Consider the following 25,312-nt stretch of genomic DNA (forward strand, 5'->3'; position numbering starts at 1 on the left):
TCATTCAGGATGAACCGCTTGGAATCTCACTTGGTTCCATCACAGTCAGCATGAAATCACAATTAGGTCCTGGTCTACCGCGACCATAGATTATCTTTGGCGCTTAGAAGCACGAGTTTTGCTTAACAATTTTAAAATTCTTATCTGCGGTTCTCTTTATTGGATTTTTGTCATACTGCATTATTTTGCTTATTAAATTTTACTCTTTTTTTAAATGGCTATTTTTATTGTTTGGTGTTTTGACTTATTACGGTTTTTATATTGTATAAATACTTTACACAGTGTTCTGTGTTAAACCTGTCTGCTCTGTGCCATAGCTAACAGGGGGTTCAGCTCATGATAGTTTAGGGACTTTGGGGTTCACCCTGAAGAGCTAGTGTCATTATTCCTTGAGGTGGGCGATCATCCACCATAATTAATAACCCACTTTCTTACATGCAGGTACAGATCTCTCCATCCCTAAATGAAGGACTGTCCCAAACCTCTGAATTGCATCTATGGACCCCATATATTGTCAAACTTTTCTGAGAGCCTTCATTACTTGTAAACACAATTCTTTGCACCCACAAACATGTTCATACTAGTTTTCCAGAAACTCACAATGGGAAGCTCTGATCTACTCCATGATATGATTGGCCACATCCCACATCTCCATCATCAAATCAGTATCACAGAGGAGATTTAGGTATTTTGATGGAACTATCTCATTCCAAATTGCAAACAGCTGAGTTTCACAATTTTCTCTGTATGGGAACTGCACCACCTTACCTATGAAGTCTTGCACCCCTTTTCTAAAATGACCCGAACCTGGGACATAACCAAATTAAACGTAAAGTACCCCAGGTGTAAGGTTCCCTCATGCACTCTGATATCAACCCTTGATCTGTCTTTCAACTTTTACAAAATTCACGTCCCGCTCCCATTATTGAAACTACTTTAAGAAGTTGCATTAGCGAGGTGGCAATCTTTTCTAATGTGACAGCCTGTAACTGGGATGTGGGGCACATTGATAGAAAGGCCACTAGTCTTCCCCTGCCACAAAGACTGAGGTTAAAGTAAAGCAGCTCTTGGGGTTTAACCACTTGTGTCACACCACAAAAAGGGACGGGTAGAGTTCCTACTCGGACTAGCAATCCTCCTGAGCCAGAGCTAAAACCAGAGTGGGCTAATGTCTTATAATGACCTCTCCCCAGAATGCAACCATAAGTGCCTCTCTGGTGGGTCATCTGGAGGAAGACCAAGTTAAGTTCATGACTCTAGATTGTGTGATTTATGACCCTTCTCTTAATCTTATCCCCAAGCCTATTAAAATTCCATGTGATTAATTATATGCTTCTCTGAATCGGTTATTATCCTGACAATCATTCCCCATTTACATTACATCTTCCCTCAATAGACACACTTAGCTAATTAGCTAATCTGCACTAAAAATTTAATAAAAGCTGTCCACTGCAAGTCAACAAGAGCAGTAAAACCCCCACCAGGACCACTGCCTCCTTGCATCCCTCTGTGCAGAACTAAAATGGTTGCAACCTCAATACGCGGGGAGCCTGTCACCCTAAACCTGCCAGAGCCGTAGGTGGAGGCACCTATTCGACCCAAAAGAAAAACAAGATACATTACTAGCCTCCCAGCAAACTGAGGACTGCTGTATCACCTTGTCATATAGAATAAACAATAGAATTAATAGAGCAGAATACCTATAGTTTGGCTTTTAAGCAAGCTTGGGCAAAGCCAATAGGCCCACTCTTAGGTTCCTGTAGCACTGGCAAAAAGCAAAATGCTTTTTGCAGATATTGCACATCATCAGCCAAACAAAAAGGCACAAAATACAACCACTGTTGCTGGTTGTGCCAATCTTTAAGCCATGCATGCATCTCCACGCAGAGATGCCTAAAGAATGACGCAAATTCGGTTTTCCTCTTTTTAAAATTTGATGAACCAAGATGGCAGACACCACTTGGATCAGTAAATAATTAAAGAAAATATATACCATAAAAGTAACAAATAAAAATGGAGCACAGGGGTTGGGGACGAGCAACCGAGGAGTGGGTGGAGGAGAGCATAGAGAGGAAGAGAAGCGCAGTACATCCATAGGGAGGATAGGACATCTGCCAATAGTTGGCGGATGCACAAATGCAACAAACAAAATATCCCCATTAGTTTCTGATACTAAAGTGTTTCTACTTTGAATATATTTAAGCTGCAGAATCAAATTATAATATAAACTCCACAACCAAGTTATAAATGTTCGTTGTAGGTGACAATAGAGGTCAAAGATGAGTCTTTATAGAACTAAAATGGAAATTCATTTTTTTTTCCATTGAAAGATGCATGGAATTGCCTGGATTGGCAGATTTGAGAATTAGCACTGGAGAAGTACATCTATTATTGCTTTTCATGGAAGATCGTAGTTCCAGCTTCCAAGCATTCACATTTTTCACTACTACATCACTTATTTTGCTATATTCCACATTTGCAGATCAAGAACCAAAGACATAGGTAACAACTGCATTCTAAAATTACTGTTCTGTTTTAAATGTTACCTGTTGTTTGTGCACCCAAGTCCATTTCAGATGTTCGAATTTCTGGTGGCAGTGGCCTTCTATTTACAATTGTGGAGTATCTCTGTCGTAAACGATAGGCCACTTCTTGAATATCATCTAACAAAATGGCTTCATCATCAAAAATGATACGCTCTTTTTCCAATACCTCTTCATGTCCTACTTCCCGCTCATCTAGCAGTTTTTCAACAAACCCAAAAATTGTGGTTTCCGAAGACTCTAGAATCTGATCAAGGGCTTTTTCGATGTCGTCCTGCACCTGGTGGCCCATTCGAGCTTGTTGTAACTCAGACTCCAAATCATGGAACATAGCTTCCACTTGCAGGATATTTGGCTGTCCAAGATATTTAATCATTCTTTTTATTTGTTTCTCCTCTAGGTATTGCCTCATCACCTTGAGTTCTTTCACAGAGTCGCTGTGCTCTGGTTCCATCTCTGTATTGTTGCTTCCACCAGATTCACGCAGCTCATGTCCTTTGTGTTCTTCCACCATGGGACTGTCTTGATCCTTCAACATTTCCTGTACTATCCCTTCAACATCCTTACTCTTTGCCACGGTCTCGTCATTTGCATCATCCATCCTTTCCCTCTCATTACTACTGTGGACTGCATCTGTTGAGATTCTGACATCTCCACCTTCAAAAACAGCTACGGGTGGTTTCACTTGTGAAATAATGTTCTTGTTCTCTTCTTTTTGCACATCATCTATGTTCTTTGACAACTCTTCATATTCTGTCACTTTTGAGTCTAGGAGATTATGTGCAGTTTCAGTCATCTCAACTGATGCACCAAGGCCATCATCTGATGTTGTTTCATGAACAGTGTTCCGTTCATCTCTTAGGCTGAATGCTGCAGCGTCCTCTTCTGCAACCAAACTAGTCCTTTCCATTTTTTTAAGAACTTCTTCAGACTGGAGTGCATGTGCTGCATTTTCATCTTCCAAGAGTTCATTGGTCTCCTCATAACCTTCATCTATAAGTCCTCCTAATATTTCATTATCATATTCATCTTTTACTGTATCATTAGATTTGCCGAGTGGTGTTTCTTCATTTCCATTCATCTGGTGAAAGCCATCGTCAACTTCTTTTACAGTCCTTTTCTCAATGGTGGAAATTATTTCCATGGTATCGTCTTCTATTGTGGTAACTGTAATTAGTTTCCCATTTCCCACAGCCTCATTTCCCTCCTGTCCATCTTGACTTGCAACTGCTTTGATGTCACTTTGAGGAAGACCTTTTGTCTGCGATAGAGTCTCTATAACATGGTCTTCCTCCACAGCTGGAGTATCTTGTTTGTCTGTTTCCAAATGATCAAAATCATCTTTTCCTTCATTAAACACATCTGCCTTCTCATTCTCCTTTGCTTCATCACCACCTTCAGGTTTTAATAAGTCTTCTGAAAAAGGGACACTATCAGATTCTATCATAGCTTCATTTTGCAGTTCCTCAAGTGTTTGCTGCTCAACTACCACCAACTTCTGTTCTGATGTTTCTTCCACCACTGGTGTTTCTTTCACAACTGATGTTTCTTTTAGTTTGTCATCTACAACTTTCCTTCCTTCATTTTCATTCTCCAGCTCTGTATTGTTCATTGTTCCATTAACAGGTAGTATCCCTGGCTCATCAATGTTATTTTTAAAAACCTTAATGTGTTCTTCTGTTGCTTGTGTTGGGTCTATGTCAGCTTTCAGAGAGTCACCAACATCTTCCTCAATTTCAAATACTCGCTCATGTCCAACTAAATTTTCTTCATTTAACGAATCTGCAGATACAACTTGTTTTTTCTCAGGTTCAAGATCATCTACCTTGTCCATGTCTTTGATGTGCATGTTTTCCTTTAAATCAAATTTGTCAAATTTTTCTAGGTCTTCATCTGTTGTACTTTCCTTTTCTTCAACTTCCGTTTCTTGCTTCTCAAGTAAATAATTCCTGTCACTGTCATGTACATCGCTGTTCTCAGTGACATAGCCTTCTTCCTCATCCTCATCAGAATCTGTTTCATCCAGATCAGTGACTTCCTTTGTATGTTCACCCCCACTAACAATAGCAAAGATTGTGTCACCCCAAGAGGTTTGTAATTGCTCATCTCCCTTGGCTTCATTATTTTCTTTGGTTTTAGTCTCTGCAGCCTCATTTGCTGTTTCTGTGTTGGGTACTGTGCCAGGCTTGGTTTGCAAAGGCTCTGTTTCAGGGATATCAACAGGCTCTTCTTCAGAAAGACCTGGCTGTAACAATTCCTTGTTCACTAAAATGGGCTCATGCTCATATGGCAACAATGGCATTTCTGTGAAATGGTCATCCTCTTCTTCCGGTTGCATTTGTTCATAGTTGTCTTCATCTTCATTAGCATCAGAGTCAAATGAAGTAACATGTTTGGTTATCTCATCATCGGTTACAACAGCATCAGCAGTTGTGCCAATCTGAGTTTTAATATCAGTATACTTGTCTTTGTCTAAAAGAGTGTAGGACTTGAAATCCTCAAATTTCCCCTCTGCTGGAAGATCAAGAGGAGCAGAATTGCTATTGGATATCTCACCAAAAGGCACTGGTGGGCTGTCTTTGGAATACTGTACTTTATCTGCCTGAGAAAGTTCTTTTGGGTTCTCTATAGAGTTATCATCCCTCTTTGTATCTGAAGATTCCTCTGCATCCTCTGAGGTTTCAGAGACTAAAATAGCCTTCTGTTGTTTTTGTGTTTCTCTAATCAAACCGTCTGGTGTATCAACTCTGCCACCTCCAAGCTTGTCATTTACTAGAATATTATCCTTTTTCTCAGTTATTTCCTCTTCAATTGTATTGGTCTCCGTTTCCTCTTCTAGTTCAGATTTAGGTTCAAGGTCACTTCCTGTTTGGACATAGTCTTCTGTTTCAGTTTCTGATTCTTCTTTCTTTTTTTGCTTTTCTTCAGTTTTGCTTAAAAGATCTTCAACGTTATAATTATCAAAATTATCCTTTCCTCCCTCAAAACAAACAAAATCGGTCTCCTGAAAAGGGAAAAAGAGAAAAACAAAATTAGCCTTGCAAGTTTGGCATGCTATTTTTATCAATTTGTACCACACCATGATTAAACCATGCAACAAACTTAATTGTTGTCTCTTAGCAAACCATGGCTATTTCACCTGCCTCTATAATCCATGATGTTTCAACTGTGACACACTCAGTATGTTTAATTATAGGAACGTAAACAATTATTTTAAATTGTTGGCAATCCCCACCCGTGATTTTGTCTACACAGACTTACAATCTCAAATATCACTCCATGTAATGTTAAACCATTGAATCATTTTCTAAAAAATAAAAATGAACACAAAAGGAAGTGCAACACATGGCAAGACTCTCACCAGCACGAATATCTACTTTGTGAATAAATACACACCCAAATCACAGCTTATTCTTGCTTTAGCTTGAGCCTTCCAGATAGAGCAAGCTGTCTGGTTGCGAAAGACATATTGTGGGTTTCCCAAGAACATACATGGGTTTGCAGCCGACCAATTGCTTACCACTGGTTGGCTTTGCTGTCACTCTTATTTGCTTGGATTCTATTGGATGGCTTTTCTTGTTCTAGCCTGTCTATCTTGCGGTTGTCCCCTCCCTGGAGCACAACCTCTCTACCATATGCTTGACTGGCTAGCTTCTAATCTTCCTCTGCTCGCTTTCAGAACTACTTTTTTTTTTTAAGTACTTCTTGAGAGTACATGTGCTTTTCAGCTGTCACTCTCTTGTGCTTTTCTTCCCCCATATTGCTCTCTCACCCATGTGCTTCTTTCTGTCCACCTGCACACTGGTTGGTCTCTTGCCTTCATACCTCTCCATCTCCACGCAGCTCTTCTTCACCTGTTTTTCCCTTGTGTTCCTTTTCCTCATGCACCCATTCTGCTTCACCCTTCCACACCCCATCAGCCCACTAATCTGTTTCATTGTTTTAAACGTGCTTTTGCACAACATTTTTTTTTAAAGAAAGAACTTCTGCACTACATTAGTTTATTTACAAAATCATCTGAGAGTGGTAAATAAAAAAAAATAGCATGCTTCATTTTGGAAGGCATGCATGTGTTTTGTTTGCCATGTTGCACAGCAACCGTGATGCTGTACAGCGTGGCAAAAACATAAGCAAAGCCAACAGATTTTTTAATTGTGACCTATTGGCTTTGCCAATGCTTGTTTTCATTAAGCCTAAAACAACCTTAGAATCCTTCATGGTCTTGTTTTAAGGCAGAGATTTCAGGAGTTTGGTATTTATCATTTATTTATGGTGTTGAGGCTGTACTAGCTTCTCTGCTATTCTTCCGAGGAGCTCCTAAACTTGCACAACACATCCACCAAGTTCTGAAATTCTGCTGTATAGGTTACATCAAAGCCCTGGGAAACAGGAGTAAGAAGTGTTGCAATAGATTCTGCTTACATGCGGGACCACATGTAACATATTTATGAATAAATACATAAGAGCTAGTGGAGTGCACAGATACCTGAATGAGTCCCAGTACTGAGGAAAGAGAATTGCTGGAGAGGAAGTCCAAAGAGAGGGTTACCTTGAGAATAAAACAGGTTTTAAGGAACTTGCAGAAGAGGGTGTGAAGAGAGGGTTTCACTGGCAAGTTTGAGTGTTTGAGTATGTCAAATAACAGCCTTGCAGTAGCATTTTGGATGAACTGTAATTGGGTGACGGCAGAATGGGCACCCAACAACAATGAATCACAGCAATGCATTCTATGTAAAATGAGGACGCGAACAATGTTTTTTCTGGAGTTAGACGAAGGGGACAGTTTTGTGCAGAGTGCATTGGATGAGAAAGTAAGAAGCACGGATTTTGGAAATATGGCGTGAGAAAGTGAGAGTGGTGTCAAACACGGAACCAAGACTTGCGGCTGAGTTGACTGGCAGTCGAGTGGAGCCTAATAAAATTAGCCACCAGTGAGATGTCCGGATTTCCCATAGCATCCTGAAGATAATGATCTCCATGTTATCTTTGTATTAAGCCTGAGGCCGCTGGTAAGCATCCATACTTCAACCACCTTCAAACAATTATGGAAGTTGATTATGGCCTTTGAAGGATTGTTTGAAACGATAAGGACAATTAATTTGTCGTCTGCATAAGAAATTAGACCGAGGCCAAAAGATCACGCTATAGATGCAAGGGGGGCATATGTAAATGATAAAGAGAGTGGAGCTCACGAACAAGCCTTGAGGGGGCACACTCCGTTGGGAAAGGACTAGAATGGAACTGCCCATGAGAAAAGAGTCTGGACTCTGGAAGCATCATTGATTTAAGGATGGTATGCCCAAAACCAAAACTGCTAAGAGTTGAGTAGATAATGCAAAACTGTATTCAATGCTGCAGAGATGTCGCGCACAGTAAGAGCCGCTGTGCCACCTTGGTTTAAGGTAGTTGGCGATGTTGAGGAGGAATGATTCAGTGCTGTATCCCTGTCTGAAGATGGACAGTGAGGGGCCAGAAGATTGTGCGTTTCAATAAATTTGGAAATTTCAATGTTGCCCGCTTTCTCCAAAACTTGAGCAGGTAGTGGTAGTATGGATAGGGGTAGTTTGACAAAATGGAGGGGTCTGAGGAAGGTTTTTTTTCCAGAAGAGAAGTTATTATATATTGTTTCTATGCCAAAGGACCAGTGGCACATTTAAGGGACAGATTGCAGAGAGATGCAAGTGCTGGTAGTACAATGTCTTTAACTTTCGCAAGTTTGGCAGGAGGACATGGGAAGACAAAGGAAAAGGTGTGTGATTGGTCCAAGGAAGCAAGTTAGGGTGATTTGAGCTATTGTGAGAGGAATTGCTAAAGACCACATCAAGAGTGTGTCTGACTTCCTGGCTGCGGATCTGGACAGTTTGAGTGAGGCCTAGCACAGACAGGGTTTCAAGAAGAGGTATCTGTGTTGGTGATGTCCTCTACGTGGAAGTTGACACTGCCTAGTAGAAAATGAGACAAGAACGGTATCAATGTGATTAGTAAAGATTGTTCTACAGCTCGGTAGACAATACAACAGAGCACCAGACAAAGAGGTAGTCTGATTTTTTTTATAGAGTACAACAAGATTACTGTGCTGGGAAGCACAATATCTTGTAAAAAGCATGTATTCTATAACAAGGGCAATCCCACCTTCCCTGTGTTTTTCACACCCTTTCTACAGGTGTGACAATCAGGGGGTATGACTAGTTCAATGTCAGGGCCTGATGTACCAGTGCGCCGGGTCTCGGGGAGAAGTAAAAAGTCTAGGGTATTGGTGTCCAAGAAGATGCAGATTTTGCACTTGTGTTTAGTCAGTGACCACAAATTAAAAAGAAAAGAGATATTATCATGCGGGTTGCTAAGTGTCAGTTGGTGGCCAATGAAAGCGTGTTGGCTTCGAGTGAGCATGGAGGGTTCGGGGGCAAGTAAAATCGCACCCAGGACAGATATCCATGTGAGGAATTAAACTGTACGGACTGAACCGGGGGCAGTTGATGGCGGTACTACCGGTTGTATTTAGGGCGTACAATTCAGGGATGGAGCAGTGAATTTTGTCCCAAGGGCCAGGGTTCTTGGCGCTCAGTAGAGTACAGATGTGGACAAGTGCAGACAGGCATGCCTCTAGCACTCTATATCGGAAAACCGATGGAGGAAATTAATAGCTGGTACATTTTAGCGAGTGAGGTTCTGATTTGTGAATGAGAAGCATTCAGCTCAGCATCTGCAGCAATCCAAATGTATTGCAGTAATCTGGGCATCCTTTGTGGCATGAGTCATCTTTTACTAGTGAACCACGCTACCACGTGCTTTAAAGAACTCAAAGATAGGCAACATGATATATATTGAATATATGCAGCTGGACAAAAGAAGAATGCTAAGAAAGTGACAAAAAAACAAAAGCTGTAAACTATCTTCAAAATCATGTGCTAGGTATGGAAAATGTTTCGTTTTCATGAACTATTTTATTGGTCAGTGATATTTATTTAGCTCTGAATTAAGTCTGTATCTTGTAACTTAAAGCGTTTAAAAACAGGCTAGGCGTGGCTTCCCCTAGAAATGAAAAAATAAAGAATTTTACCTTTGAAGTAAGCATATAGAGCTCTTTTTGGCCCTAGTGTAAATATCGGGCAAAAGTGTGCACGCAACAAATCAGAAAGTTAAAAAAATATATTTAAAAATACGCCCTGGAATTGGCTACGCTGCCAGGTCTCCTACATATCACTTTAGTTTTAGTCTTTTAGTGACAGCTGGATGGATAACTCGCGGCCAGATGTTTTTCTTTTTAGAAAAAAAAACAGTGCACGTTAAGGTCACAAGTTGTGTCCCGTCAAAGCCAGTTATCCGAATGAGGTCAGTATATTACGAACAACAGAGACAGAAGTCCTTTTTAAAAAAAGGAAAAGAATCTGTTTAATGCGGATGTACTCGGCAACCGATCGCAGTGGAACAGCAATGTTGCCAGCATGCAAAGTGATAACGTTCCAATTTCAAGATGCTCGTTCGTCTTATCAGTGCCACCTTCAGGACACACATGCAGCGCTATAGCACTGCTTGTCCGAACAGATTGTCGCTGGATCGAATAGGCTGTCCAAACCCCTTTTCTACCTCCAGACTGCAGCCCAGACTTCATCCTTTGCATCAGGGAGAACGGGACTGCTAAGTAAGAAGGTGGGGGAGGGGAGATGACGGAGGAACGATGATTATTGCTGCACGAGCTTGACAAAGTTTCGACAGGAAGCTGCAAACGGCATCAATAATTCATGATGCAGACACTTTGAAATACGTCAGATTTAAAAGTGAATGCACATTGGCCCACAAGCCTTGCCACTGACAAACCCCTTTTTTTTATGGCAGTGTGCACATTGTGCAGAAGCAATCCGCTCATGGGCTCCGTGTACACGTGTTTACAGGTATGTTGTACACGGGCGAGGAAGAGCGGGGGAGGGCAGAGAAGAAACAGACTGGGGCAGAGCAGCACAACTAATCAAGGAGACAGCCTTGAAGCCCAAGGACCCCTTTGGAGTGCTTGAAACCAAAGAACAAAATAGCTCCGAAAACCAGGAGCAGTGGAAGGAGACATGTACTTGGTCCACCCGCTATGGGAAGGCCAAAACAAGAAGACACCCGCATGCCACGAGGAATGGCATGAAAGGAAAAGAGACGCAGAACTTTACCAACGGCAGGATATGGGTGGGCTGTAAGTCCACAGATAGAACACAGCACGTCTCTCCGAGCTGGATATTACTACTACATTTAATAATGCTAATTTCGATTACGAAACAGCTAGAAATATATTTTAAGAATTCTTTTTAAAAAAAAAAAGTTATTACAAATCCAACCTAATGGTAAATCCATTTTTAATAATTATTAAGGAAAAGGGTGCTTTTAAGAAGTTATAATTTTCCCACCTAAAGCCTCTGGAGGCCGATTTGCATGAGTTCCAACTGTCACCCAGCAGCTGAATAAACATGATGAGATGTGCCAACTGCTCCTAGAGCAGAGGCAAAGGCTTTGGTATGGGTAGGATGATCATTTGGGCAGTGCCAAGGAACTTGATTAACTTAAAAGAAGGCCTACTTGGTCACAGGAAAATGTTACCCGACACCAGGGCAGGCAGGGCCCTTCTTTGTTTCCCCAGCCAGACAAGCTCCAAACACACTGGTGTGAGAGCTGTCCCAAGAACTGGCTTAGAGCGATCACAGAGGAGGGGCTGCTCATTTCCCTGGTCACACCTCTGGGGTGGGCACACAAGCTCAGCACAGGGGAAGAAAGGTTTTGCTTTTTTGGATCAGACAGTGAGGGGAACTGTGGGACAGACTGCTTTAGGGCACACAGGAACTGTGGTAAAAGTGAGCAGGGTTACCTGTGGCAACGTTTACTCTACATATTAAGGAGGGGCCAGGATTCCTCCACACCTACAGGCCAGTGCCAGGCATTAAAATGTCACCCACACTATGTTCTTCAGTACATTACGTGGCCTGTGGAAGATCAGAGGTGGATGGAACCTGCTATCAGATATCTCAGAGAAGCCCTGAGGGATTGGACCTGTTCTCCCTTGTGTACTCATACCAAAGAAGTGGACTCCAAGGGTCACAAGACTGACTTTCTGTTCAAGCTACAGGGAAACAAGCTAGAAGAGGCCTTACCTGCATCTGCTCAGCTGACTATTTCCAACTGGACTTACCCTTGACCATGCTGGTGGCTGCTACTGGAGTGATTTTGTTTTTAATTATTTTTATTGCATAAAACCTGTGCTTACCATACAAAAAAAATGTAATCATTGAGAGAATCGTAGAGTGTGCACACACTAAATTGCAGACTCAAACATAGACATAGCACTCAGAAAGCAAGGAGAAACAGACACAGTACAGCAATCTCATCTGATGATGTATGTAATATATCGGAAATTCCACCCACCCTCCCCCTCTGTCCACACCACCCCCACCCAGTCAAACATCTCGGTAGCTGTGCCAGCTGCCCCAAACCTTGTCCCGTTTCTTGGGGCAACCTCTACTTTGGTAGACCACCTACTCTGCCCTTTGACACCAATCAATGTCGGATTTGCAGTCTTCAACTTGGGGGTGGAGGACCGTTGCACCCCAGGCTCACACTATATTATGTTTGGCCACTATTGCTGCTACAGCCAGCCACAGCTGTCAATACCTTGGCCAGGTCTCTTCTCCTGTGACGTTCAGAAGGAGCAGTTTAGCATCTATGGAGACCGTCAGCCCGAGCACCCTGGTCATGATCTTTAATACTCCAGTCCACCAATCCAGTAGAGCTGTATGGATGGGCACACCCATAATATAAGAAAGAAGGTGCCCGCTTGTCCACAATCCCTTAGGTAGAGCGTCAAGTCCCCTTTACCCATCTTGTGCAGGAATACCCTGGAGTAATAGGCCTTGTGTAAAATATGTAGTTGGACTAGTTGGAAGCAGGATCGTATTGCCTCCTCTCTAGGGCCCTGAACAGCATTAGTCCAGTCGTCGTCCTCCAATGTCCCCACTACCCTCTCCCAGGCTTCTTGCAAAGCAGTCAGTGAGTCTGGGGTCTTGTTCATTATTTTCTTATGTCACTGAAATGACCGCCCCTTCAATAGGGCCAAAAGGAGGCAATCTTCCAGTGGTGCTGTCTCTGGTAGTTGTTCCATCTCCAGAGTGTGGCGCCAAAAAGCACGCACCCATTGCAAATACCTATAACGTTTGGTTTCTGCAATCTCATAGTCTCAAAGGTTACCATCACCTGCCATCTCCAAACGTCGCCCAGGTGGCCTATACCAATCGGTGCCCATTTGAAAAAAAAGCTTTAAGAGCTCCAACCTCTCACAACTGGTCACTTTTCCATAATGAGGTCTGTTCTGTCATTTTCCTCCCCCAGCCCAAATATTTGGTCGCTTCGTGCCACGCCCGTACCACTGTCTCGGTGTGGGTTGGCAGGGTGCGCTTGCGTGATTGTCTATGCAGGACTGCCTCATGGCCTCTGCTCCCAATGGCATATCTATCAACTCGATAAGCTGGTTCTCTTTGGTTCGCAAACACCCAGTCATTGACAGTTCATTTTTTTTAAAATGGCAATCCTGTCACCGGAAAGGTCGACCAGGAGGTATTGAGTCGCCAACACATGGGTGTGAGCATGGTCCTCCGCTAGCGTCCTCAATTTGTGTTGTTTGAGGAGCAGGTGATGATGAAGGTGGGGATCAACCAAGCCCCTCTCCACCCCGTCCCTGTCCGTCAAGTAGGAGCTGCATCTCTAGGGAGTCTATGTTGCATTCAAGCACCTCACAATGGAGCTTCCAATCTTCCAATCATTCCTTCCCCCGCCCAATCAGGACCTGTACATGGCTTCAGATAACAGTTTTGAAGGCCTTCCAGGGTATGCAGGCCAATGCAACTGTGCTCTTGTTTACCAAAAAGTATTGCTCTGCCCTCTCCCTCAGCTTATCGCTAAGAACCTTGTCTTTTAAGTGCCAGGGGTCAATCCTGGGGGCAACATATAGACCTTAGCCAGGCCACATAGTGTTATGCTAACCAGTGAGTGAACAGATATTCCCAGTGGCTTGTGAGTCGCATCCGCCGGCATGCTGTCAGTGGCTGAATATGTAATCTGAGTGGGAGAAGCCACCATGAGCCGCTGAGAAATATGTGTACTGTCATGCCCTGGGATTGTGGTTGCCCTCAGAGGTCCATCAGTCCCATCACATCTAACAAAGGTCCTCAGTGAACTTGCCTCACAATGGGGTGCCGTCTTCGTCTCCCTATCTAACTTAGAGTCCATTACTGAGATCATGTCTCTCCCACAACTCTACGATCCCGGATGGCACTTCCAAGTTCAGGGTGCTGGTGTCAGCATCTGTAGTTTTGGCAGTAAGTATAGGGAACAGATGTTTAGCGTGTGACCCTCCCAACTTCCTGACTGTGCCACAAATCTGCTGAGTAGGTCACAGCAAGTGCAGGCAGGTATGAAGGGCAACTATTTTTTGATCAAGATGCGTGCTCCCCTGGAATCTGTGGAGTCACCCGCAAGTGCCATCCAAGAGTACCCAAATCTGTCCAGTGCCCTGTACTGGTTGCCCCTCAGGTGTGTTTCTTGCAGAAGGACCAGATCCGGGGCATGTCTAAGCAGATATTGAAGGACAATGTTGCGTTTAATGCTGCTACCCAAATCATTGATGTTCCATGTCAGTACCCTCAAGGTCTGTGGCAGAAATGTCCCTATATGTCAAGAGAGTGTACCTGAGGATGACTGTGTGCCCACCTGGCGTCCCGCTGCCCCTTTCTGCCCCTTCGCACCCTGTGTCTACACCTATGACCTCACAGCATCCCTGTACTTGAGCTAGGATGAAAACAAGTTACAAACAAAAGAACCCAAAGTGTGTCCCAAACAAGCAAACCCCCCACTCCCTGCTACCCTGCAAAGTAGGTTCAGAACTGTCCACCTCCACAAAGTGCAGACTGCACGTCGCCCCAACAGTGTATTCCAATATAGTGGGTTGGCCAGCACCGCCTCAACCAGCCTTCACAGAAGGAAACAAATAACTTTAGAAAATTATTACACCCTTTCACATGTGATTATTCAATACCGCTGCTAATCAAAACATTGTCATCATATCGCAGATGAGCGGCCCCTGTTAGGGCTATTCCAGCCCCCACCACCGCCATCAGAGTCAGACCTCATGCCCCCACACAGTTTGACACTGATGTCTCATCCGGTGCCCATCGATGAACAAAAAAGACAGGCCTCAGTCTAGGACTCTTCCAGGTTGGCCATGCGCATTGCATCTGAGGGATCCGATCTCTGCTGGGTCTGGATGGTCTGTGCGCCCAGTGTATGATTCACCTCCCTGATGCTCTGCTCGATGCTCCCTCCTGTTCCATTGGCCTGGGGTGCACCATCCTTTCAGACAATCTCAGACTCCCTCAGCTGGGCCGGCTAAAGCATCATATTCTTGATTTCTTGCACCCTAAGCACTTTTTTTGACCTTGTCAAAACTGCATCTTTGATGTTGTACCTGTAGCATAAAATCTGGAAGAAATGGGTTGTAGTATTTTTATTGCGATCAGGGCAGGATCGCATCTCGATAGTGATAGTTAAACAGTCTTGCAATGATTGTCCGCAGAGGTGCACCTGGGTTCGGCGTACAGGAGGTGAGTCTTGACCCCCAAGTGCTGTTCCCGATGTTCTTAGAACCCTGGACTGTGTCAAAGTGTATTCCTCCTACCCTCCTGACAAACCTAGGACTTAGAATTTTTTTGCCCCCAAAAACCTCCAAAGGATGGGGACACACCTTCTAAGCTGATTCAAAGAAGGTGTGTTGCCAATGACCTGAAGATTCCAGTTTCTCCCACTCTGAGCTTTTCCACAGTAGCAAATCCTATTCAGGGGGAACCTTGCGGAGAAGGCATTTGGCCCTCTTTGGCTGCAGCACTGCCCACTGGAGGAAACAGAGCTCCAAAAATATGACTGTCTGAATGTCGAAATCTTCACCGGGCGAAGGTGGCAAGTGTCTGGCCGGTGTGGGACCTTCCATTCAAATTTCCTGTGCTCTGAGCTTTCCTGACATAAATCAACAGCTTCATTGGGACCTCGACCGATAGCTACCACACCAAGAGGAATCCTTGACCTTGGCCTGCAGTTGGCGCTTAACACCTTTGGAGCTGTTTTTAACCTTAAACTTTAAGAAATGTTAACCATAAACTTTAAAAAATAATATCTCCGATTCCCTTTAAGAAGATTTTTGTCATTCGGGTCTCATTTTATTTACTCAAATGTACTCTGTTTCCAAATTGGCTTGAGGTATTTTTTGTGTTGTGTTTTGGCTTTATTATGGTTTTGATACTGAATAAATACTTTACATTAAGCCTGTCTACTCTAGGAGATAGCTATCAGGGGGTTGAGCTCTGGTTAATTTAGTGATCCACTCTAAAAAGGATTGTGGCTATTGCTTAAGGACAGTCATCACCCCTTAACTACCATCCCAATTCCTAACATTATATCTTCTGGCCAAGTCCACAGTTCTATTAGGACCTCTTATACTTTGACTCTTTCGTCTCTGACTTTGTCTTCCACCTCTGTGATTTTTGCCTCCACATAGCAGTTCTATCAATTCAGTGCATTTGCCATTGCTCCTCTTGCCTTAGGTGAGATGACCATCTTCAACTTTGTCAAGTCAAATATCCTCTGAGGATCCACAGCGTTACACAAATGGTACCTCTTCTCACATGGGTTGCACATATCTACACAGAAAACAGCATTCATACCTGTGCTACTTTTGCTTTAAACTCCCATCAAATAAGCTCAATTTCCTTCCTTTTCCTCTCCGTAACCTAAGAGCCATGAGGAAACACGCAGACAGCCCCCCCGCATTCGAATCTTGGCCTTGCACTTAACTGCTTCTTACACTCTGTCCCATAACGTCATTGCAAAACTGTATTATGACTATTGTGGGACCTCTGTCTGGAGATTTCGACTCTTATGACCTCAGATAGAACCAATACCATATTCTTCCAGTCACAGTTTCCAGCAGGAGGTTGAGGATGTCTGACAATCTCGGCAACAAGAATCCTATGAGGTCCTCATGTAATGTCTCTCTGGGAATTTCCATCATACTCATGTTTGTGGTTGTAGCAGGACTTTCAAGCGGTACAGCTTTGCCATGAACATTACCAGTACCTCCTCCACTCTCGCTATGCATGCTTGCCCTCTGTAATCTCTCCAAGTTGACTCTACGACTTCTCCAGCAGTCCTTTTTCATCATGACGCTGCAAGAATCTGTCTCTAGATCACACCAAGATGTGAGAGCACATATACTCATAAGCTCTGCACTGACAATACTTGGCTACGTAAATCAAGCAAGGATAGTTAATAGCTGAGAAACCGACCCATTAACCAGGTCTGGATGCAGTCAAGATCATCAAGTATCATCCTGGTGAGAACAGATGGAGTGCAGCTGCTATGGTGAGTAGCTACATCACAAATAATTACCAGAAAGGGAAAGCATCCTGGTTACTCCTTCAGAACATTCAACATTCTTTTTCATCCATCGCAGCTGGTGATGTGGCAATGGCAACTTGTTTTTTACATTCCGCTTCATACTCTGTTTCTACTGCTTCCAACTACTACAACATAACAGGTGGCTTTTGACAAATGGTCTGAATGGGACAATTGGGTAGATAGTACTGAGGTCTGCTTGATAGCAACATCTGTTGGCTGTCTGTTGGCTGTCCACTGTTGACTGGAGTTGTTTGGCTTAGCTAAAAGCAGCCAAAGAAAGACTGTGTGATACTGCCTTTCCAGTGTTTAGCACCAGATGGATGCTAGGTGATGGATGGAGTAACACAAAAGGATGATGGACGGAGTGTTGAAACTTTTCACTCACTCACCCCCAGCCACAGATCTGGGTTTAATACATTGTTCTTTTGCTCACCATGCCACCCCAGTTTGGACCCAGCCATATGGAAATCAGTCTTGACCCTGTTTCCTACGAGAACAGTCCAGCCCAAACTGCCAGGCCGGGTCCTTCCCTGGACTGGAAACAAGCTCCTGGGACCGGTTTCAGGGTATCACCTTTCATCAGCCAGGCTAGTTTGAATCCAGTGGCACAGTGAGCAAGGGACCCACACCTGGGCATACCCTTCCCACTTAGGGCAACTTTAGCAACACAAAAGGATGATGGATGGAGTGTTGAAGCTTTTCAAACACTCACCCTCAGTCATAGATCTGGGTTTAATTCATCATTCTTTCACTCAACATGCCACCCCAGTTTGGACCCAGCCTTATGCAAATCAGTCTTAACTCTGTTCCCCATGGGAACAGTCCAGCCCGAACTGCCAGGCCAGCTCCTCCCTGGATCGGAAACAAGCATCTTGGGACCGGTTTCAGGGTATCACCCTTCATTATCCAGGCTAGCTTGAATCCAGTGGCACAGTAAGCAAGGGAGTATACAGGAATGCCCAACATAAGACCAGATCCACTGTGCAGTTTAATGAGGGACATTAGCCACCACTGGCTCTTTAGACAGCACTACTCAGAGTTTTTGTACTCGTAACTTTATATTTTACATGGCAACTATGAATGCTGTTGGGGCAAAGAGCATGACTGCTGTTAGCGACAAAAACAGAAATGACTAAAGATGACCCTTTAGGATTTGGTGCATTTAGTAGCTATACTTTTAGGATACTATCTCTAATAGGATGGTGGGAAAACAGTGGAAATCGAAGTGGAATTCATGTACTATTTATTGAGGATCAGCTGAGCTGCTTCTTAATTACGAATTTCTAAATTTTAAGCAAAGGAATAGGAGAAGCAGAGGGTGTAAACAGTTTTATTTTTTTTATCCAGGGGTAATTTTAAATCTGTTCATCTGCAGCTATTCTCGGCACATTCATGACAATCCTTCTGCGTCACAGCTGACTCCCCCCAATCTCTCCCAAACCAGAGCAGAATTTGAGTTACTGGAACAGATAAAAAAACACGGATACAAAAGAGACAATCTGATAGGTTGATGAGTGGACATACAAATCATAAGGCTTAGGGTACAAGCACATAGGTGATGGGATTCTGTAGGGTAAAGCTATAGGTGCAGAAGAAAAGGATGGAAGGTCTACCACTTGTGGGTCTATTCAGACTCAGAACATTAATGCAGATGTAGCTCAAGCAGTCTACAAGCAAACAATGGGCCATTTCGCACACTGACACTTCCTCGAGCTACCACTTCTCATGGATCCTCCGTGGATGCCCTCTGCACTAGATGCACAGGGCATCCTGTGGGACGGTTGGAGCCAATCCAAAGATGGTGGAATTCATTTCTGTACATTTTCCAATCTGTTACAGCACCACTCTCCGGCTGTTTTTTTGTAGGTTATGGCAATTTTGGAACTGAATTTTTCAAGGATAAAACGTGCACCAAAACAATTTCTAATTTGAAGCTTGACAATGTGCTGCAGTTCTTTCACGGTGGCATATATTTGTATGAGAGCTCAAGCATTTGTGCTGCAGAATAAGTAGGCGTGTTCGATCTGAGATGTGTGTCTACTGTTTTGGAAGGTTCCGTGCACATTCATCTATACATTACCATGGATTTCAAAATAAAGCTTTCCTGCCAAAAAGAGAAAAAGAACGCATCGCCGCACCACACCCATTTTTTCCCCGCTTCAACTGAGCACAACACTTAAATAAGCATTGACAAAGCCAATAGATCTAGCTATTATGTGCAAAAGACAGGCAGTGTTAGTACATTAGAACAAGACACATATGAGGGAGTCAGCAGAGAGGACCGAGGGTTAGATTTGCAAAGTAGTCCCTCACGCAATTCAGTACACACACTTGAGTAAAGATGGAAGGCCACACCAAATCAGCCATTAACATTAAGTGTGAGAGAGAGTTATTCCAAGGGGCTGAGTAAAGAAGTGATTGACTAGGTCTCAAACCAATAGCTGAAAGATAATGGTGGAAGAAGTCAATGGCTGAAGGGGGCGGACCAAAGCCTGCACCAGGCATAGTTGGCTGTAGAACCGTTTGACAGCTGCACCGTCAAAACCCAGACCTAAATATAGACTTCAGGGGAAATTAAAATCGACTGAGCCCCACATATTTGTTGGGCCAGCAAAAAAAAAACCACAAAAAACACAATCTATTTATTGGAGTTCTTATTTTATGGCACAGTAGCAGCATTCTATCCGTTGAAATGAAAATGAAACCACCTCCAAGTGATGGGCTAATTCCGATATTCCTGTCTAAACGTAATTGTACTGCTCTGATCAAGAGATTACCCTTCAATAATGTTTTAAGCAGGGACAAACGAAATGTGCAGACAGAGCCCCCCCCTCCCCAGGTAATGAATCAGGCTTTACTGACTTCAAGCATACTTTGGGATACTGAATGAAGCACCAGCCTGGTAACATGGAGTGCCTTTCTGCACACACTTACAGACAAGGTAAAATCACCTAAAGCAACCACTAATACTATCTTGGACTCTGCTGCATAGTAATGTTTGCCTAGACCCATGGTCAAGTATATTCTACAACAATTGGACCTGATGTATATTTACTATTGGCAGTCATGTGAACAAGGAGTTAAAATAATCCACCTGTGAATTACTGGGAACACCCTAGGTGCTTCTCCTGGAATTACTGAGGGTACTAGGTGCTTCTCTTGGGTAATTGACTGAACAAGAGCAGACAGCCATCATTCTAAGCGAAGCTAGCCAATGGCTGGCGTGGGTTGTCCCTTTGCCCCAGGGTGCATGCTGTAACTGGCAGAACAGAAATGATGCGAATTACCCAACAACAGACCAATGGATGAAGAGTGCTGTTTAAAAACCACTATAAGTAAACATCTTACATATAATTTTACTAAAATCAAAGGTCTTGACTAACACCAGACTTAACAAGCACGGGCAAAGCCAACAGGTCTTGCTTTTGTAAACTATTGGCTTTGCCAATGTTTTTAAGCCATGCTGTAAAGCATCAGAAGATGTGAGCACGGGGAATAGTTAAGATAAAAAAGGCACAATTACACAGATGTGTCATTTTGTAGGTGCATACGTGCTCTACAATATGACACTGCCTTTTGTTTCCAATTACCAATCCAACGTCGACTAGTTAAGAAAAACGGGGCAACGAGGAGTGGGCGGGGAGAACAACATGAAGCAGGTGGGGGAGCAACAGGGAGTGGGCGGGGGAGCAACGGGGAGCAACAGGGAGCAGGCAGAGGGGGCACCAACCCCTCTTCACAGCTTCCCAGACTACTCACTGCTCCCACCTTTAAGGCCATGCACCACAATGCCGCACACATTCTCAAGTGCCTGAAATCAATATGTTCAGACCACTTCCACCTAAGGGATTTCCACTGCCTCTTCTCACCAACACGCACCCCCTTCAAAGACAGCTGAATAATCTACAAAACCCATTACAATCAGCAAACCACCTACCTGGCTGACAAGTTCATCCTCTCCAGTGGGCCTCTGCGTAGCAGCAGCTAAGACAGCTACAAATCAGAGTTTTAGGAGAGCAAGAAATCGAACAAGGCAACAGGCCCTCTCCATCTCTGCATTCAGTATCTGGAAAAACATCCCTGTATACATCAGGACTGATAACCCATCTTCAAACTGGAAAAAGCTGGCGACGCACCTCATTCAACTACACTGCATGGCGACACAATAAATAGTCCATTCCCGACTCCGAACTCTGCACCTCCCCGTACATTCACTGTGATTGTGATTGGCTATTCAATTAGCCACATTTATTCATGCATGAAATGCTTAGTTGTCCTTCGCCTGGGAAGGACCTTGCTGGCCGCACACATATAAAAAAGCCAATTACCCCTTTCTGGTGGCATGGTGCAGGGTTTGCAGTGTTGGCTCTACATTACAGAGCCAACTCTTTCAACTGAGGTCTCCATTTTCACAGATGTGTCTGGTATAGTCTCCAGATATGATGTGCTGCACATATTATATTATTACTCCGTGCTTAATATGTAAATAAAAATGTGCCGGTGCCCAAAATCCTCCTCTTGAACACGCACCTGCAATTAAATGTCCGAACATGGAATACTGAGGCAGCGTAATCCTGAAGCCATCTCGGACCTCTTCAATCCATTTAAAGCCACTCCCTGTCCCTTCAGCTCCCTCTTGGAGCTTTCTCCCTTTGTGGCGCTTTTTCGTTTTTAGCTTCCTCCGTCTTTCTCATGTGTGTCTTTCGCTCGCAGTAAATGCTTAAGGCAGAACAATAAGTGCCGGCCCTCAAAAATAAGTGCCGGTGCCCCGCACCGGAAACCACCGGCTCAAATTAAGCACTGTTATTAGTTAAGTCAAGGGTTAAACACAAGAATGCGCTGATACATCAAACAAAAGTCCCTCTACGACAGAGACAGCAGCAAATATTTGTAAACCGCATGTGGGAATACAGTGGATTAGGGGTAATCGTTGAAAAGAACCTATTAAAGGCACTGTAATTGAAGTAATTAACAAATCATTAAACGCAGCGTCGTCTTGTTTCTCATTTCCCCCTGGGGAAGCCCGCTTTGTAACAACAGGTTTTGTTAGCTTTGGTTCTGCACCAAATTGCGGTTGCAATAAATCCAGGTTGATGCTCTAAACAAACAGGCAGGCTGTGTGCCCACGTGGAGTACCTTTCAGGTTGCAGCAGCCTGCCGGCAACGCACTGGAGACCGCTTCATCCCTGTGTGAGATCCTAAAGGTCTGCCGGCACACTGCTCTAAGCAGGGGCATCCACTCACTGACATGCATGGGCCAGAGAACATCACATCAAACGTCCACCGTAAGCCTTTACGACTAGCAGTAATGACCTTCAACTAGCACTATTTGACCTTCAGCGGTTCATATTTGCTGCAAGGAAAGAAAGGCACCGGAAGCGGCAGACAGGCCTCTAAAGGGTCCTGTTCGTTTTCTGATCCTGAGGCTGTCTTTATAGTCCCTGAGGCCAACAGCAGCAAGAGTCCCTGGCCACCGATGCTTGACGTCGGGGCCACCGATGCTTGACGTCGGGGCCACCGGGATTATGCAATTGTGCAGCCGCGGCTATTTTTGCATATAGATTTGTTGCATTTCCTTTATAATCCATTTTGTGCCGCATAATCTGCACATTTTGACAAACAAAATGTGTTTCTAGCTCAAACGGTTCAAAAGTTACTAAAAATGCAACAACACGTTTTGCCCTTTGCAAAGCTGGACTGGTCACATTTTTGTTGCTTATTAATATGGTTGGATGCTAAACTGGTATTAACGAGGACACAGTGTTACAGATTTTAAAAATGATGGAATAGTGAGTCCTATTATAAAATGTGCAACATTACGCCACATCGTTTGCCTTTTCTTGCCGCATAAAGTAATCAACCCTGATGCATCAGGTGGCCCTCTCCTGCCGCATAATTCCAGAGGCCCTGCTTAATGTTCACGACTCTAGCCAAGCAGCTCCAAATAATGCACCAAGAAACTGAAGCTTTGCATTATTCCCGGCACCTCGACAATCAATCGTGTTACAATCACAGATTCCATTAGGCGGTCAGTTCTCCATTGTGACTGGCTGGTTGTCTCAGTTTATTTGGAGGGCTTTTTATCGCTGCACTAATAGATCAATTCACATTTATGAGGCCCCTCAAGATTGTTCCAAGGCAACGAATAAATCGTTAATACTTTCCTTTCTTTAGCTGCAGTTGAGACCTGCCAGCTAGCCGAGCAAAGTGTAGGGGGGATCCTGGGATTAAGGAACACATGGCTCTGTGTGGTGCAGTCTCGGAGGCAAGGAGTGATGATGGTCCATGGTATGGAATACTTTCCTGCACTGTATATGTCGACCTGCGTTTTGCTGTGAACTTAGTCTACAAACAAGTGTCCTGCTAAATAGGGGTGACATTTTCAGCATGTAAGAATTTCCTCCTCATAATTTTTAATCCATCTGCTGTAAGGGTCTTTGAAGTAGAGGTGGGCAGATCTCCTACACGTTAAGGGAAACACGTGAATTTTGCCTTTTTTCGCTTGAGGAGTGAAACTGAGGCTTGTCCGCTGCTCTAGGGGCACCCCCTTCCCCCACAAAAACCCTTAAAGCAGAGTGGCTTTTAGAAGCAATGGGATGGGCCAGGCAATGTATTTACCTTCATGAGCACTGCTTTAATGTAGAAGAACTGCCTTCTTCCACCCCCGACAGTGCAGATGAAACCAGCTTCCCTAGCAAGGAGGCTGGGTGCCACATCAGGGTGAAGGGCCTCCTGTGAAATAGGCACCATACACAAAGACCCTTGCTGGGGAAGTAGCTTTATAGGGCTTTTTCAGGGGCCCGGCATTTATAATTAGCTTAATGTTATTGCCATTAAGTAATTACATTATTTGGTGCCTAACAGTGCTGGGTGGCACAAGAACTCCTTGTTCTGTGCATTCCTCAAAGCGTGGAATGTCTGATTTTTGTTTTGTAGGGCATGCCACTAGCACTCCCTTTTTAGTTTGGAGCCTACCGCAATGCAGCAGTCATGTTTGCTAACAACACATTGCTAGCCTCTTCTTGGGGACATTCAGAATGCTTCTTGGGGACATTTGGAAAGCTTTCTGTGGAATGCATTCCAGCCATGGCTTACCACTGGCTTTGTGTTCTGTAACTCACATTTGCATGTTTTCTATTTGCTGGCTTTATTTGTTTTAGGCTGTCCAGCTTGAGTTAGTCCCTTCCATGGAGCATAGCCTATTTGCTGTATTCTTCCACGAGTGCTCACTTTTTGTAAACAGGCCTTTAAAACTTGTTTTTAACTTGTCACATTTGCTGTGCATTTAAAAACAGAGGTCAAATGTCAGGCTCTGGTTGTAAGGGAGCTGTATGTTAACTTTTCTTTCTCGGAGTTCAAAGTAATAGAATGTATGTGCCATTCTTGCTGTACAAGGAAAGTTTTTATTTCTAGCACACAACATTTAAATTTGTGGCAATGAACTGTGCGGATATTTAAAAAAAATCAGAATTAGGAAAGCACAAATAAAGTGTAATGTTTTGTAACTCTGAAGTGTGATGACATTCCCACATATTATTGTTTGTGAGCTGTATACCTTTATCAGTAAAACTGTATATCTGTGCAAATGTAATGGTATTTTCAATTAAAAATGTGTTGTGTGAAATGGTAGTGCACTATTACACTATGCATATGCCACACTACGCCACTCCACCCTATGCCCCCGCCACTCTGCTCCACTCTACCACACACCATTCCATTCTACGACACTCCACTGTACCCCATTTTACAACACCCACTCCATGACATTCTACAACACTCCACTCTACGCCACTCCATTCTACAATACACCACTCCATTCTACAATACACCACTCCACTCTACTCTACCCCACGCCACTCCACTCTACGAAAACACTATGACATGACAATCTACAACACTCCAAGCCACTCCACTAAATGCTGCTCCATTCCACAACACTACTCCACCTTATGTTACTCCACTCTACAACACTCAACTCCATTCTAACCACTCTATGGCACTCTACACCACGCATCTCCTTCTATGCCACTCAACGGCTCTTTACTCCACTCTATGACACACTACTCCTCTACACCACTCTACTCAATGCCACTCCAATCTACAACACTTTATGTCACTCCACAACACAGTACTCCACTTTACCCCACTCAACGACACTCTATGCCACTCTCCTCTACGACAATCTACTCCAATTTGTGCCAACCTATGCCATGCCACAACATACTAGGGAGGGATGGTACTTCCTGGCAGACACGTTCCTGAATCTTAGCGGGAAGCAGGGCATCGGACCGGAAGCG

At 43.8% G+C, this 25,312-nt stretch overlaps 1 protein-coding gene across 2 annotated transcripts in view; it reads right to left on the minus strand.

The window, feature by feature from the left end:
* Positions 1-25,312, minus strand: part of MIA3 (MIA SH3 domain ER export factor 3) — a 441,987-nt gene that overhangs the window by 372,798 nt on the left and 43,877 nt on the right. For both annotated transcript variants that reach the window (XM_069233852.1, XM_069233851.1), the window contains exon 4: positions 2,547-5,547. In XM_069233852.1, the coding sequence (XP_069089953.1) occupies positions 2,547-5,547 (3,001 nt within the window). The remainder of the gene's footprint in view (positions 1-2,546; positions 5,548-25,312) is intronic.

Source organism: Pleurodeles waltl, chromosome 5 (genome assembly GCF_031143425.1).
Source record: "Pleurodeles waltl isolate 20211129_DDA chromosome 5, aPleWal1.hap1.20221129, whole genome shotgun sequence".
In the NCBI taxonomy this organism is placed as follows: Eukaryota; Metazoa; Chordata; class Amphibia; order Caudata; family Salamandridae; genus Pleurodeles; species Pleurodeles waltl.